Here is a 13,994-nt window from a genome sequence, read left to right as displayed (position 1 = left end):
GTAGAAATTAAGACAATTATTTTTCATAAGTGCTGTGAACGTGGTCTGTTTTTATCCGCAATATCTGAACTGCAAAGATTAGATTTATCATTATTATTATCACTTAATAATGTTGATCAGGAATAGGAATATTCTTTACGACTATTGATTGGAATGGTCACGAATTCTAGTGTTAACAAAGACATAGTTGATATGCAGTTAATATTCCATAATCATTATCTCCTCAGGAAGGTCAATGGCACAAACCTAATTAGAATGCAACACAAGATATTTGCGTCCCTATACTTTACCTTGTAAAGAAGAGTAAATAGCACAATGTGCAAAGTTTTACAGTGCAATATGCGCATTAACCCTTTGTAACTGGGATTTAAAGGTGCTCTCTCCCGATATGGTGGCCATGGGGTACTAGTGAATTTTCCAGTCTGTTTTAGGCTGTCAAAATGAATAGAAATGTAACCAATTAATATTAGAAAATGAAGAATGTATAAACCATTAGAAATTATACCTAAGCAATGAAAGTAAAAATACAAATCTATTGCCAATACGAAAAAGTAATACCCAATTAATATACTATCATATGGCCATTATCAACATGTAGGACAAAAAATATAAAACTGTTTTTTTGCCTTGCCTTGAACTCTTTTTTTGCCCTGAGACAGTAACTTTCAATTTACAACTAAATTGTTCCAGTTTGAAAACCATGTAATATTAAGTCAGTGGTAGGCTGTACATCAAAAATCTCAACAGCTGGATTCAGTACCACATTACAAGAAATGAATGAGTGACACTTGCTGGAAGAAAATTCTCATTCTTATTCTTCAGAGGCCATCTGATTCTTTCATAGTTCTTTGTTAAAATCAAATTCATTTTTATAATTAGTTATTGGGCTTTAATGTAAAATAAACCTAAATTGGCAAAGAATCACTAGAAATTATCAGTGCATGCCTTCCGTTTGTTTTTAAATAAACATACAAACAGGACTAAAAGTTCAGTCCAAACTGTAATCTAACAAGAAGCAAACCTTAGGAGGAAAAATAATTCTCAATGGAATTTCTTCTAAGTTCATAATTTCTTCACTTATACACAAATGTGTAATATGTTCAATGTGTGACGGTCAAATCCAGAATTCAGTTGTCCACTGAGAATCTGTTCTTTGAAGGGATCGAGGCTAGCCAAAGTTGAAATCGGTTTTCTGTACCAAGAGACAGGTGACCAAACCTTTATTATTTGGCCGACGGGTAAAAAACTGAACTCTGGAGAGGAACTTCAATTTCCAATACCAAGAGTTGCTCAGTAACGCCATGAACATGTGATATACATGCCAAACTGGGTCTGCAGCAGGTGGTGAGGGAACCAATGAAGAGGGAAATGTATTTGATCTAATTCTCATTAATTCAATACATGTGTTTGTGCATGATATGAGTGACGATCTCATGGTTAAGAGTGATGTTCACAAAGCCCTTGGGGAGATGAAGTTCACCTTAATGGGACTGACTTTGAACTGATCTAGCAATTCTAACTTGGATATTCATGAGGCACTGTGGACAATTAGAAACAGCACAACTGTATTCAGTCACAATATGTACCATATGGATTGCCAGCATCTGTGCTCCTCACTTCTCCAAGGCATATGGTGTGTTAGCTTTCATTAGCAGGAGGATTGAATTTAAGAGCCGCAAGGTTATGCTGAAGCTCTATCGAGCCCTGATTGGCCACACCTGAAATATTGTGTTCCATTCTGGTTGCCTTATTTTAAGAAGGATGTGGAAGCTTAGAGAGGGTGCAGAGGACATTTACCAGGACGCGACCTGGACTAGAGGGCATGTCTTATGAAGTAAGTTTGAGGGAGCCAGGGCTTTTTTCATTGAAGGAAAGAAGGATGAGAGGTAACTTGATAAGAGGTGTAAAAGATGATGAGAGGCATAGATAGAGTGGATACCCAGAGATATTTTTCCCAGGGTGAAAATGGTTGTCACAAGAGGGCATAATTTTAAGGTAATTGGAGAAAGATTTAGGGAAGATATCAGAGGTAGGTTCTTTACACAGAGAGTGGTGGGTGTGTGGAATGCACTTCCAGCAGATACATTAGGGACATTTAAGCTACTTTTGGATTGGCACATGGAAGATAGTGCAATGAAGGGTATGCAGGTTAGTTTGATCGTAGAGTAGGATAAAAGGTCGGCACAACATTGACGGCCAAAGGGCCTGTACTGTTATATGTGCTAGGTCTCTGACTCTACCGTTAACATAAAGCCAGATGATTCACACTAGTTTAATCAAGAGTGTAGGAGGGCATGCCAGGCATATCTCAAAGTTACCCAGAAATGTCTGCAAACTTACTAGCTCAGCAAGCAAGTCAACTACCTCATCCACAATTTGAACTACAAATCTTGAATACTCTGAACACCTATGTGTGCAACATGCTCAGACATGCCCCATCTGACAGAGCGCTACTTGCAAACAGTTCCACTTCCTGCATGTATACCTGAGAAAACAGGTCCTACCACACTTAACAAATTTCATCCCACCTTTCAACACCCCATAAGTGCAGAAAGTTGCAGAATAAAACACCCGCAGAATGCTATGGTCAATGGTTAACGATGCCCAAAATGTCATCTAGAATGGTGCCGAAACTTCTGCTAACAAACTTACCAGCTCAGCGAGCAAGTCAACAACCTCATATCTTGAAGTAACACGTCACCCTGGTGATGCAATGTCACGCATGACTTGCATGCCAAACAGTGGAAGCAGCATGCAATAGATATGTTTAGGTGATCCACAACGAAATAATCAGATCTAACCTCTGCAGTTTTGCCATGTGCAGTTATGAATGGTGGTGGGTAATTAAACAACTAACAGGGGGCAAGAGTTTTCCTTCAAACACACTTTCCAAACTCGTGACCTCTATCACCGAGAAAAAGGAGAGCAGCATGGGCTGCATGGGAACCTCACCACAAATTTACCTAAAAATCATAAATATCCCCATACCCAAGGATCAGGGAGACCCACATAAAAGTATGAAAGGCAAGGTTAATGTATTGGCATCCAGAACTGGTTCTTCAGCCAGAACTGCCAAGTGGACAATCTCTTTGGGACTCTTCCTGACATCACAGGTGCCAGTCTTCAAACAATTTGATTCAGTCTACGTGATATAGCGAAAGACGATGAATTCTGCAAAGGCTATGGACCCTGACAACATTCTAACAACTGTACTGGAGGTAAGCTCCAGAACCCTTGCCAAGCTTTTCCAATATAGCTACAACACTGACATCCCCACAACAACATAGCTAATTGACCAAATATGCCCAGCGTACAAAAAAAAAAGAAAAAATTCAACCTGGTCAAATTATCATCCTATTTCAATTATCATCAAAGTGACAGAAGATGTCGACAACAGTGCTATCAAGTGGACACTTGCAAAGAAATAATCTACTCACTCATGCTTAATTTGGTTGCCACTACAATCACTCAGTTCCTGACGTCATTACAGCTTAGACCAAATAGCTGAACTCCAGGAGTGAGGTGGGAGTTTGCCCTTAAGTCTAACAGCAACAAGCACTAGTAAGATTGGAGTCAATGGAAATTAGGGAAAATCCTCCTGCTGACTGAAGCTGTACCAGGCACAAAGAAAATGTTTTTGCTTGTTGGGGATCTGCCATCTCAATTCCCTGGACATCTCTGCCAAAGTTCTTCAGGGTAATCTTTTCTAATCAATCTATTAAAAATGTTATTACACACCTTTGGAGCAGGTGTGCTCCAAATTGGGCCTCCTGGCCCTGTGGGAGAGACACTACCACTGCACAAGCATCCCTAATGAATTCCTCAGTGTAGACATTATCAATCAACCTGTTCAGAAGGGGTGTCATCACACACCTCTGAAGCAAGTGGCACTTTAACTAGGTCTCTTGGTCTAGAGACAGAGATACTACCAATGCACTACAAGAGCCCTTCAGTTTCTCAGGTTACTGTTTTTGGCTCAACAATCTTCAGCTGCTTCATCAATTACCTTCTCATCATCACATGATCATAAATAGGGATGTTCACAGATGATTATAACATATTTACAACATCTTTTGCAACGCCTCAGATACTGAAGCTGCCCGTCTCCACATGCAGCAAAATCCACTGAGTTGATAATTGGCAAGTTACATTCACAACACAATGTCAGGTAATGACCATCTCCAATAAGAGAGAATCTAATCATCATCCCTTGATATTCCCATCACTGAATCACTATCACTATTCTGGGAGTTACGTTTGGCCAGAAACTGAACTGGACTGACCATATAAATACTGTGGTTCCAAGAACAGGTCAGAAGTTAGGAATTCTGTAGTGGGTAATGAACTTTCCATCTCCCCAAAGCCTGTCAACCATTCCCAAGGCATAGGCCAGGATTGCCATAGAATACTCTCCACTTGTCTGGATAAATACTGGGCCAGCAACACTCAAGATGCTTGACATAACTAAAAAAAAAGTCTGTTTAACAAGCACCCCAACCACCAATTTGAATATTCACCTGCGTGACCACCGATACAGAGTAGCAGTACTGTAGCAATTCTCCTGGGCTTCTTTGATAACATCTTCTAAACCCTCAACTTCTATCATCCACAGGGATAAAAGCAGCAGATGCATGGGAACACCACAACCTGCAAGCTTCCATCCAAGTCACACACCAACCTGAACCGCTTCATTGTTTCTTCTGTTGTTGGGTTCTGGAACTCCTTTCCTAACACCTCAAGACTGCACCTGTCCAAGAAGGCTGCTCACCGCCACCCTGTCCAGGGCAATTAGTGGTGAACAGTAAATACTGGCCTTGTCAGTGACAATCCACATTCACTTAACCTTGCCAGTGATAATTTTGTTCTCAAAGTGCACAACACTAAAACAGCACAACTTCTCCCATCTCTTTATAGGTGTCAACAGACTGACCTACTGTGTGCTTCTAGCATTTCCTGATTTTGTTACAGCTTTACAAAATGCTAAGGCATTTAAAGTGCCAATGAGAAGCATATTGAAAACTGAGAAATTCTGACCAGCATTTTAATATTTAATGTTAAAATGCTGATTTAATAGTGACTCTGCAACTTAACTGTTCAGCCATTTTCCGGAAGAATGCTTATCTACCAGCTGCTTAAACACAGTTTAAGCACAGTTATACAATACAACTTCAAGGGAACTGCACCCTGCTCAAAACATTAGTCGATGATTAAATTGTGGGCAATGTGTACTATGTTTGTAAATAAAAGGGTAAAAGTCAAGAGTAAAGGGAAAAGTAGCTGATCAAAAGACCATTAAAAGGACCTCTGCTGGTTAACAGGGATAAATGGGAAATTGGGCTCTCCTATAGTCTCTGGGATATGAGCACAATCTGTCAAATATTTCTCAACACAAGCAATTACAAAAGCACAGAATATAATGCAGTTTCGTTGCAAAAAAAATCTGATCCTTAGATCTGCATTATCACTGCAAACATACTGACGAGTTTTTTTTCCTGTAATTACAGAATTTGTTCTTCTAAATTTGAATTATACCTAAAAAGACAACTGAGTTACACAGATAACATGAACAGCTTATAGATCCAACACCAATGCTCATGATGGGAGACGTTTGACAGAATGAATTAAAAACAATACTGTATGTATGCCATTATGAAGTAAACAGCTCTTTAATCTGTTAAAATACATTACATGTGTCATACAATAACATTTATTCAGTATTCACAGAATACATTTCATAAAGTATGTTCAGTTCTAGACATCTTATTTAAGGATGGATGTTAAAGCCTTGGAGATGGTTTAAGGGAGACTTACTAGAATAATACAAGGAATGAGGGATTTTAGATACAAGCAAAGATTAGAGAGGTTTATTCTCTTTGGAGCACAGAAGATTAAGAGGTGACTTTATTGGAGTATTCAAAATTATGAACAATTTCGATAGGATAACAAAGGGTTAGTCAGTAACTGGGGATCACAATTTCAAGATTGTCAACTAGAGAGCTAGGAATGAGATGAAGAGAAACTTCTTTACTCAAAGTTGTTGGAATTTGGAATGCAGTGGCCAGGAGAGTGATGCCAAAGGAGGTTTCAAAAGAGTTCTCAATGTATATTTGAAAGTGATGAATTTAGAAGGCTATGGAGATAGGACTGGAGAATGGAGTAGCTGGTACAGACACAATAGGTCGAATGGCCTACTTCTGTACTATAAAATTCTATGCTCTTATTCTAAATACAGCTTTGTTACAAAACTGCAAATATAGACACATTAAAATATTAACCTTCTCCACCAGAAACAGAAGAGTGTAAAAATGCACGTTAGTTAAATTTGGTGATTCGATTTACTGAAGTTTAATAAAGTTTTCCATGCAGATTTAAAATATACTTACAATCCCATGTATCTATCCATTGCTGACTGCACATCTCTGCGATATACTGTTCTTAAAATCACCATAATAGGGTCAAATTCTTGATTCCAGACATCAGCTAACAAAAGGATAAAAATAATCATTGATGAGTTGTTAATTTGGCATCATATATTCTGTTCTGTAATCATGTTTTAAATACATTAAATTTCAAATCCAGTTCTTCGAAGATAAATGCACTGTGCCTATTATGTGCCACCCCAACATGGTACAAACCAGGGCAACTGTAACAAGGGCAGGTGCCTCACTTTCATTGTCCTTGAGAGCACAGGAAAATCTAATTGTACTAAGGTTCCAATCAGGTAAGTGATGGTTATCTATATCTCTGAACCTCTGTTGATTATACTCTGTGACAATGCAGGGTAAGGCAACATGAGGAAGCTTCACTGCAGTATTCTACAGAGAAGTTATTATTTCTGCAATACATTTCTTCAATAAACATAGAACGAACCAAAGAATAACAACTAAAAGGTGCATTAAATTTACCTCTGTTGAATTGACTGCTCCCTTCAAACAATCTTCCATCAAATAAACAGCACAATAGAGCCAAGGAGGGAAATAAAGTACAGAAATCGCTTGAACAAGTGATTTCTTTAAATTGACCTTCCCATTAAGCAGATGCATACTACTGTCAAGTTTAATAAATACAGAAGAACCAATGAAAAACAGAAAGCATTGGGATACTAGTCACTTGTATTTTCTATGCAATGATAATTATATTGGTCTGAAAAATAATCACACATTAGCAAAAACCTACTTTTAAAACAGCTTACAAACTACAAAATGTTACTTCATACACAGAGCAAAGTTTACCAAAAACATATTACTTCTCAAAACATTTTATCCTGAAAATGTAAACAGCTAATTGAAATAAAAGTGGATTCACATTTAACAAAAATCATTTGCACAACTAAAGCATCAAAATGCTTTGAATGAATCCTAAGTTGTCGTCGCCATCGTGGCTATCCCTTGAGGTCGAGGATGATAGCTTTCGTTCCGTTGACCTATTTATGGGTTCTCAGGTGGCTTATGAGTCCAATCTTGGCTTTGAATGCTAAGTAAAACATACTCAAAGAAATGAATGCCTCTTTCCAAACAGAAAAATATATCCTGGAGTTTGCTCTGGCAATGCCAGTTTGCTATGTCAATCAAGACAGAACACTTGCAAACTATTTATCCATTTGCAAAGGTGACAACTGCATTTGTAGAGGCAGTTCTTATACTATGCAATTGCTTTCCCACACTTACTAAATCAATAACTATCCCCTTTCTGAAAATAAGAATATAAATTCACAGTCTTTTCTGCTCAAAGTGCCATACATCACATACAAATCTCAATACTGAATGCTTCTTAGTTATCTATTTCATGCCCATACTGCCTACAGAATTTAGGAATTGTTAATTTTCTAATACAAAAACAAAATACTTTAGTTCCTTCAAATCTAAAATAAACACAGGAAGTGATGCAAACAAAGCACATGTGAAACAGCATCTGTGAAGTTAACAATGAAGTTAACATTTCCAGTCATCTGCAGAAATTTCTTTCTCACTCCACTGATGATATCTGCTGAATATCTGCCCCATTTTCTGTTTCTATTTTTTTGTCTCCTTAACACAGACAGTAATTAAGAACACCTTTAAACGACAGCAGACACTAAACTTACAAACTGGTCTCCATTGAAATTTTCTGAACTGCAAGCTCATACTGCCATCTTGTGCCTAAAATGATGAAATAATGCTACAGAACTAACTTTCTTTACCCAGGCAGTCAATTAAGTTCGATTCCTAAAACGAAATTGATTTTTTTTGTAATTTAAGTGCATTTTTCTTAATTCTGGCAGCATTACAAAATGGTGTTACATTTTTGTTCCCAGAAGTATAGCTGATATTGTGAAACAGCAAAATAAATTAATGTAACATTTAAAAAATATATATGAAAAAGCATAGATTTTAAAAGAAAGTTTGAATAGACTTAGCAAGGCAAAATCATGCTAATCTAAGCTGACAATTTCAACAAAAAATGTAAATGTATTTTGCATACCATTTTTGAGCACTTAAAGAAAGCTTCTAAATATTGATTACCCTATAATTTGTTTGGTAGGGAGCTACAGGGTAGAGAGTAAAGCACATGATAGGTTTAAAAATGTGAAGGTAGCAACCAATGATAATTTAAAATAATTCAGACAACAGGTCAAGAATTAACATTTCTGATGTTTTTCTGAACTCTATCATACAAGTTGCCCTCTTATTTAAACATATTTATATACAACCTACACTGTTGCTCACTATCCTTCCTATTTGGTAACTTCCTATTAGCCAAGTGCACTAATTGGCTAGATGTTTTGAATGTCATGTTATTTGTCATTTAGTTTTTTTACACAACTGATGACACTAAAAATTAAGTTTTTACATTTAAATTATTTTACTCTTCAGCTAGATATTCTTGAAGATTCACCTTTAGGAGCAGAATCAAGGATTTAGTAGACTTCAAGCTGCAGAAGCAGAAGTTTGCTTCAAAGCAAAACCATACAGCTCCTCTGATTGGCAGCTAAAATATATTGCTATATTGCTGGAGAAGATGGGTGGTATTATTTATTCTAAACAAATATTCCTGTTACAATACAATGAGATACATGTAAACCAGATTTTATATGTACATATAATATACACACACACACACAGAAGCTGCTAAAAATGTACCTCTAGGGTTGATCCTCTATGGACATCAAGATATAATTTGAGGGGGGTTGGAACTAGATTTGTCTGTTAAATTTAGATTGAAACATTTGCACATTTAACTCATCAAATAGCCTTAAAAATGCTACAGATTTACAAGTTATCAAAAAAACCCTACAGGCACAGAAACCTGATTAAATACTAATTAAACCTATACTACCAATACTAAGTCTAAGGAGATTATATACAGAGTGGTGAATAAAAGCTTCAGTCAGAAAGATAGGTTTAAAGAGGGACATATAGGAAGAGTGATTAAAGTGATTGAGAGAGAGAATTCCAGGCACTAGTGATGAATCAGTTGCAGGCATGGTTACCAGTGATGAGTTAAGAAATGCCCACCCTTTTCCACAATCAAGGACTGCTCGTTACTGTGGTCGACAGGACACTGAGCAGTGTCCAGTCTATCTCCTGTACTTCTGTCCTCACCTCTTCTCTTCCCTCCAACAATAACAATAGGTTCCCCCACTTAGCAGCCACAGCCTCCACATTGAAAGGATTGTAGACTACCATTTTCATCACCTCCAGCGGGATGCCGCAACTAGACACATACTCCCCTCCCATCCTTTGTCAGTATTCCAAGCCACTCTGGTCCATTTGTTGCCCATGTCTAACACCTGCTCCCAGCGCCATTAGTCCTTCCCATGCAATTGCAGAAGGTATAGCACCTGCTTGTTTACCTCCTCTCTCCACACCACATTATCCTAGGCTCCAGTCTTATCTTCCAACTACTCTACATGGGGAGATGAAACACAGACAGGGTGACTGCTTTGCCGAACACCTACGTTCTATCTGTAAAAATTACCCACAACTTCCAGTCACCTGCCACTTTCAACATACCATGTTCCCTTGGCCAACATTTCTGTCGCAGGCCTGCTGCAGTCTTACAGTGTGCATCACAGCAAGCTTGAAGGACAGAATCTGATTTTCCACTTGGAGAACCTGCAGATTCTGGGACTCAACATTTTGAGTTCAATAACTTTATATCCTAATTCCATTCTTGTTTTTTACCTATCTCCACACAAAGTCCTGCAATGACGTGGGTTGCTTTTAGCAAAGACAATTGACTTTCACCCATTCTCAGGCCTATTATAACATCACATGGTTTGCTTTCAGCCCAAACTACCCATTCTTAGCTAGCCTCTACTCTCATTCTCACTTATTCAGTTTCTCTTCTGTCCTGGTCTGCCATACATAATACTCTCGTTGACCAGTCCCTTTCATATCATTGTCTCTCTCTCTCTCTCTCTCTCTCTGGGCTTCATCTCCAAACATTCCCTCACCCTCCACTTCCCTCCAGCCCTAATTCCACCTTCATCATAAATGCCCTTTTCCAAGTTGCTATCAGTTCTGATGAACATCACTAGGCTCAAAACGTTAACTTTGCTTTCTTCTGACAGATGCTGCCAGACCTGCTGAGTTTCACCAGCAATTTCTGTTTTGGTTGGATGTTGAATTCGTTAATCAAGGGAGGACTGGTGCTGGCCAGTCAATCACAGAGATGGTTAAAAAAATAAGATAAACAGTGAACTGACTCGGACTAGGTTTTGGGCAGAAGGCAGTTTTGTTTTGAAAGGTTCCAGACTGATCTGTTTTCCGGTTGTTTCTCTTTCTGGTTATTCTGAGAAAAGAATCGCAGCATGTAATAAATAAGATTAAAATCTTCAGAGGTCTGCCGAAGCTGTTTGCATTCCTTGGTGATTTCTGAATTCAAGCAAGATATAAAGACCTATGTGCCTATAATATAATCTATTGTCCAAGGATTTCATAAAGGCCTGGTATGAATTATTGAAGCAGTTATCTTTTATTCTCTGAACTGGATCTGTCAGTCTGTAATTGGGGGTTTATGATCAAAGAAGATTGAGCTTAGATCATACCTATTAAATAGATTGCTTTTCAGTTTCTGTATTTTGCTGTTACATGCTTATTAATTTGTTTACTTTTATTTAAATTATAAACTTGGTGTCCAAGATCTGTTATTTATAAAGTCTGGGTAGGAACAATTCAGCAATTTTGAGGGTCACTGAATATAGTAATTTGACTGTATTGCAAATCTTGTGATAGTGAGTTGATTTAGTTTGGCTTGCTATCTCTATGTTTTAACAACTGTCTTACTATTCTCCTCCCACCCCTAGTTTTCATCCCCTTCATTTAATTCCACAGGTGTTTGCTTTCTCTCTCATTTCTTTTCTAGAAAGCCCACTATGGATTTGTGGCCCAGAGACCTGGACTAATTCCACTATGGTAAATTATGAATTTAATTCAGTCTAAAACTCCTTTTTTTTTTTAAAAAGAGCCATTTCTAAAACATTGTTAAATGACTAAGTTACCAGGTTCAGGTTGTTGCAAAAATACAGCCCATAAAACCTTCTCAATAGTCTGGAGAAAAAAGTGGATAATAAATACCAGTTATACCCAACTTCAGAGAAAAGTCATTTTAAAATCTGCTGTGTTGATCACATTTAGAAGGGAAAAAAATCTCTTCACATCTACCTTACCAAATCCTCTAAGTACCTTGTATTCTTCAATAAGGTCACACTTTATTCTTATAAACTCCATGAAGGACTAATTTACTCAACCTCTTTTCATACAAAAATCCCTTCATACCTGGGATCAACCCAGTGAACATTCTCCATACTGCCACGATGTCAGTACATCTTTCCTGAGATAAAGCGACAGGGAGTATGGAGTTAAATGGAAAGATAAGCGGCAGGATAGCATATGTGCAGGCAGATTTAAACTTGAGACAGACTGGGAATGCAGCAAAAAGGAAGGATCTTATTACTTCCAATATCTCTAATGATAAGAAAGTTAGCATTAAGGCACTTTACCTGAATGCTCGTAGCATTCGTAACAAAGCAGACGAACTAATGGCACAGATCATCGTGAATGATTATGATGTGGTAGGGATCACAGAGACGTGGTTACAGGGGGGTCAGGACTGGCAGTTAAACATCCAAGGGTTTTCAACTTATCGAAAAGACAGGGAGGTGGGCAGAGGGGGCGGGGTGGCCTTATTAGTTAAGAACAAAATTAAATCTATGGCACTGAATGACATAGCGTCGGATGATGTGGAGTCTGTGTGGGTGGAATTGAGGAACCACAAAGGCAAAAAAACCATAGTGGGAGTTATGTACAGACCTCCTAACAGTGGTCAGGACCAGGGGCACAACATGTACGGGGAAATAGAGAAGGCATGTCAGAAAGGCAAGGTCACGGTGATCATGGGAGACTTCAATTTGCAGATGGACTGGGTAAATAATGTTGCCAGTGGATCCAAAGAAAGGGAATTCATGGAATGCTTACAGGATGGCTTTTTGGAACAGCTTGTCATGGACCCCACAAGGGAGCAGGCTATTCTGGACCTAGTGCTATGTAATGAACCAGACTTTATAAAAAATCTTAAAGTAAGGGAACACTTAGGAAACAGCGATCATAATATGGTAGAGTTCAGTCTGCAGTTTGAAAGAGAGAAGGCAAAATCGGATGTAATGGTGTTACAGTTAAATAAAGGTAATTATGAGGGCATGAGAGAGGAACTGACGAAAATAAACTGGAAGCAGAGCCTAGCAGGGAAGACAGTAGAGCAAAAATGGCAGGAGTTTGTGGGTAAAATTGAGGACACTGTACAGAGGTTCATCCCCAAGAAGAGAAAGATTATCCAGGGAGGGATTAGACAGCCATGGCTGACAAAGGAAGTCAGGAAATCTATCAAAGAAAAAGAGAGATCCTATAAAGTGGCCAAGAGCACTGGGAAATCAGAAGATTGGGAAGGCTACAAAAACAAACAGAGGATAACAAAGAGAGAAATAAGGAAGGAGAGGATCAAATATGAAGGTAGGCTAGCCAGTAATATTAGAAATGATAGTAAAAGTTTATTTCAATACATAAGAAACAAACGACAGGCAAGAGTAGACATTGGGCCACTTCAAACTGATGCTGGAAGCCTAGTGATGAGAGATAAGGAAATAGCAGGAGAACTTAATAAGTACTTTGCATCAGTCTTCACAGTGGAAGACATGAGTAATATCCCAACAATTAAAGGGAGTCAGGGGGCTGAGTTGAGTATGGTTGCCATTACAAAAGAGAAAGTGCTAGAAAAACTAAAAGGTCTTAAAATTGATAAATATCCTGGCCCTGATGGACTATATCCGAGAGTTCTGAGGGAGGTGGCTGAGGAAATAGCGGAGGCGTTGGTTGAGATCTTTCAAAAGTCACTGGAGTCAGGGAAAGTCCCAGATGATTGGAAGATCGCTGTTGTAACCCCCTTGTTCAAGAAAGGATCAAGGCAAAAGATGGAAAATTATAGGCCAATTAGCCTAACCTCGGTTGTTGGTAAAATTCTAGAATCCATAATTAAGGATGAAGTTTCTAAATTCTTGGAAGAGCAGGGTCGGATTAGAACAAGTCAACATGGATTTAGTAAGGGGAGGTCGTGCCTGACAAACCTGTTGGAGTTCTTTGAAGAGGTGACAAGTAGGTTAGACCAGGGAAACCCAGTGGATGTTATCTACCTAGACTTCCAAAAGGCCTTTGATAAGGTGCCACACGGGAGGCTGCTGAGCAAGGTGAGGGCCCATAGTGTTTGAAGTGAGCTACTGGTATGGAGTGAGGATTGGCTGTCTGACAGAAGGCAGAGAGTTGGGATAAAAGGTTCTTTTTCAGAATGGCAGCCGGTGACAAGCAGTGTCCCGCAGGGTTCAGTGTTGGGGCCGCAGCTGATCGCATTATATATTAATGATCTGAATGAAGGGGCTGGGGGCATTCTGGCGAAGTTTGCCGATGATACAAAGTTAGGTGGACAGGCAGGTAGTACTGAGGAAGTGGGGAGGCTGCAGAAGG

At 38.7% G+C, this 13,994-nt stretch overlaps 1 protein-coding gene across 6 annotated transcripts in view; it reads right to left on the bottom strand.

Annotated features, from left to right (window-relative positions):
- Window positions 1-13,994, bottom strand: part of ubr3 (ubiquitin protein ligase E3 component n-recognin 3) — a 362,318-nt gene that overhangs the window by 200,317 nt on the left and 148,007 nt on the right. For all 6 annotated transcript variants that reach the window (XM_043693674.2, XM_087989039.1, XM_043693675.2 and 3 more), the window contains exons 19-20: window positions 6,384-6,480; window positions 291-432 (exon numbers count right to left, since the gene is read on the bottom strand). In XM_043693674.2, the coding sequence (XP_043549609.1) occupies window positions 291-432; window positions 6,384-6,480 (239 nt within the window). The remainder of the gene's footprint in view (window positions 1-290; window positions 433-6,383; window positions 6,481-13,994) is intronic.

Source organism: Chiloscyllium plagiosum, unplaced genomic scaffold, assembly GCF_037043375.1.
Source record: "Chiloscyllium plagiosum isolate Xiang-an unplaced genomic scaffold, Cpla_swu_hap1 HiC_scaffold_7, whole genome shotgun sequence".
Lineage (NCBI taxonomy): Eukaryota > Metazoa > Chordata > Chondrichthyes > Orectolobiformes > Hemiscylliidae > Chiloscyllium > Chiloscyllium plagiosum.
The sequence above is the reverse complement of the archived record's forward strand: the minus strand, read 5'-3'. Positions and strand labels throughout refer to the sequence as shown.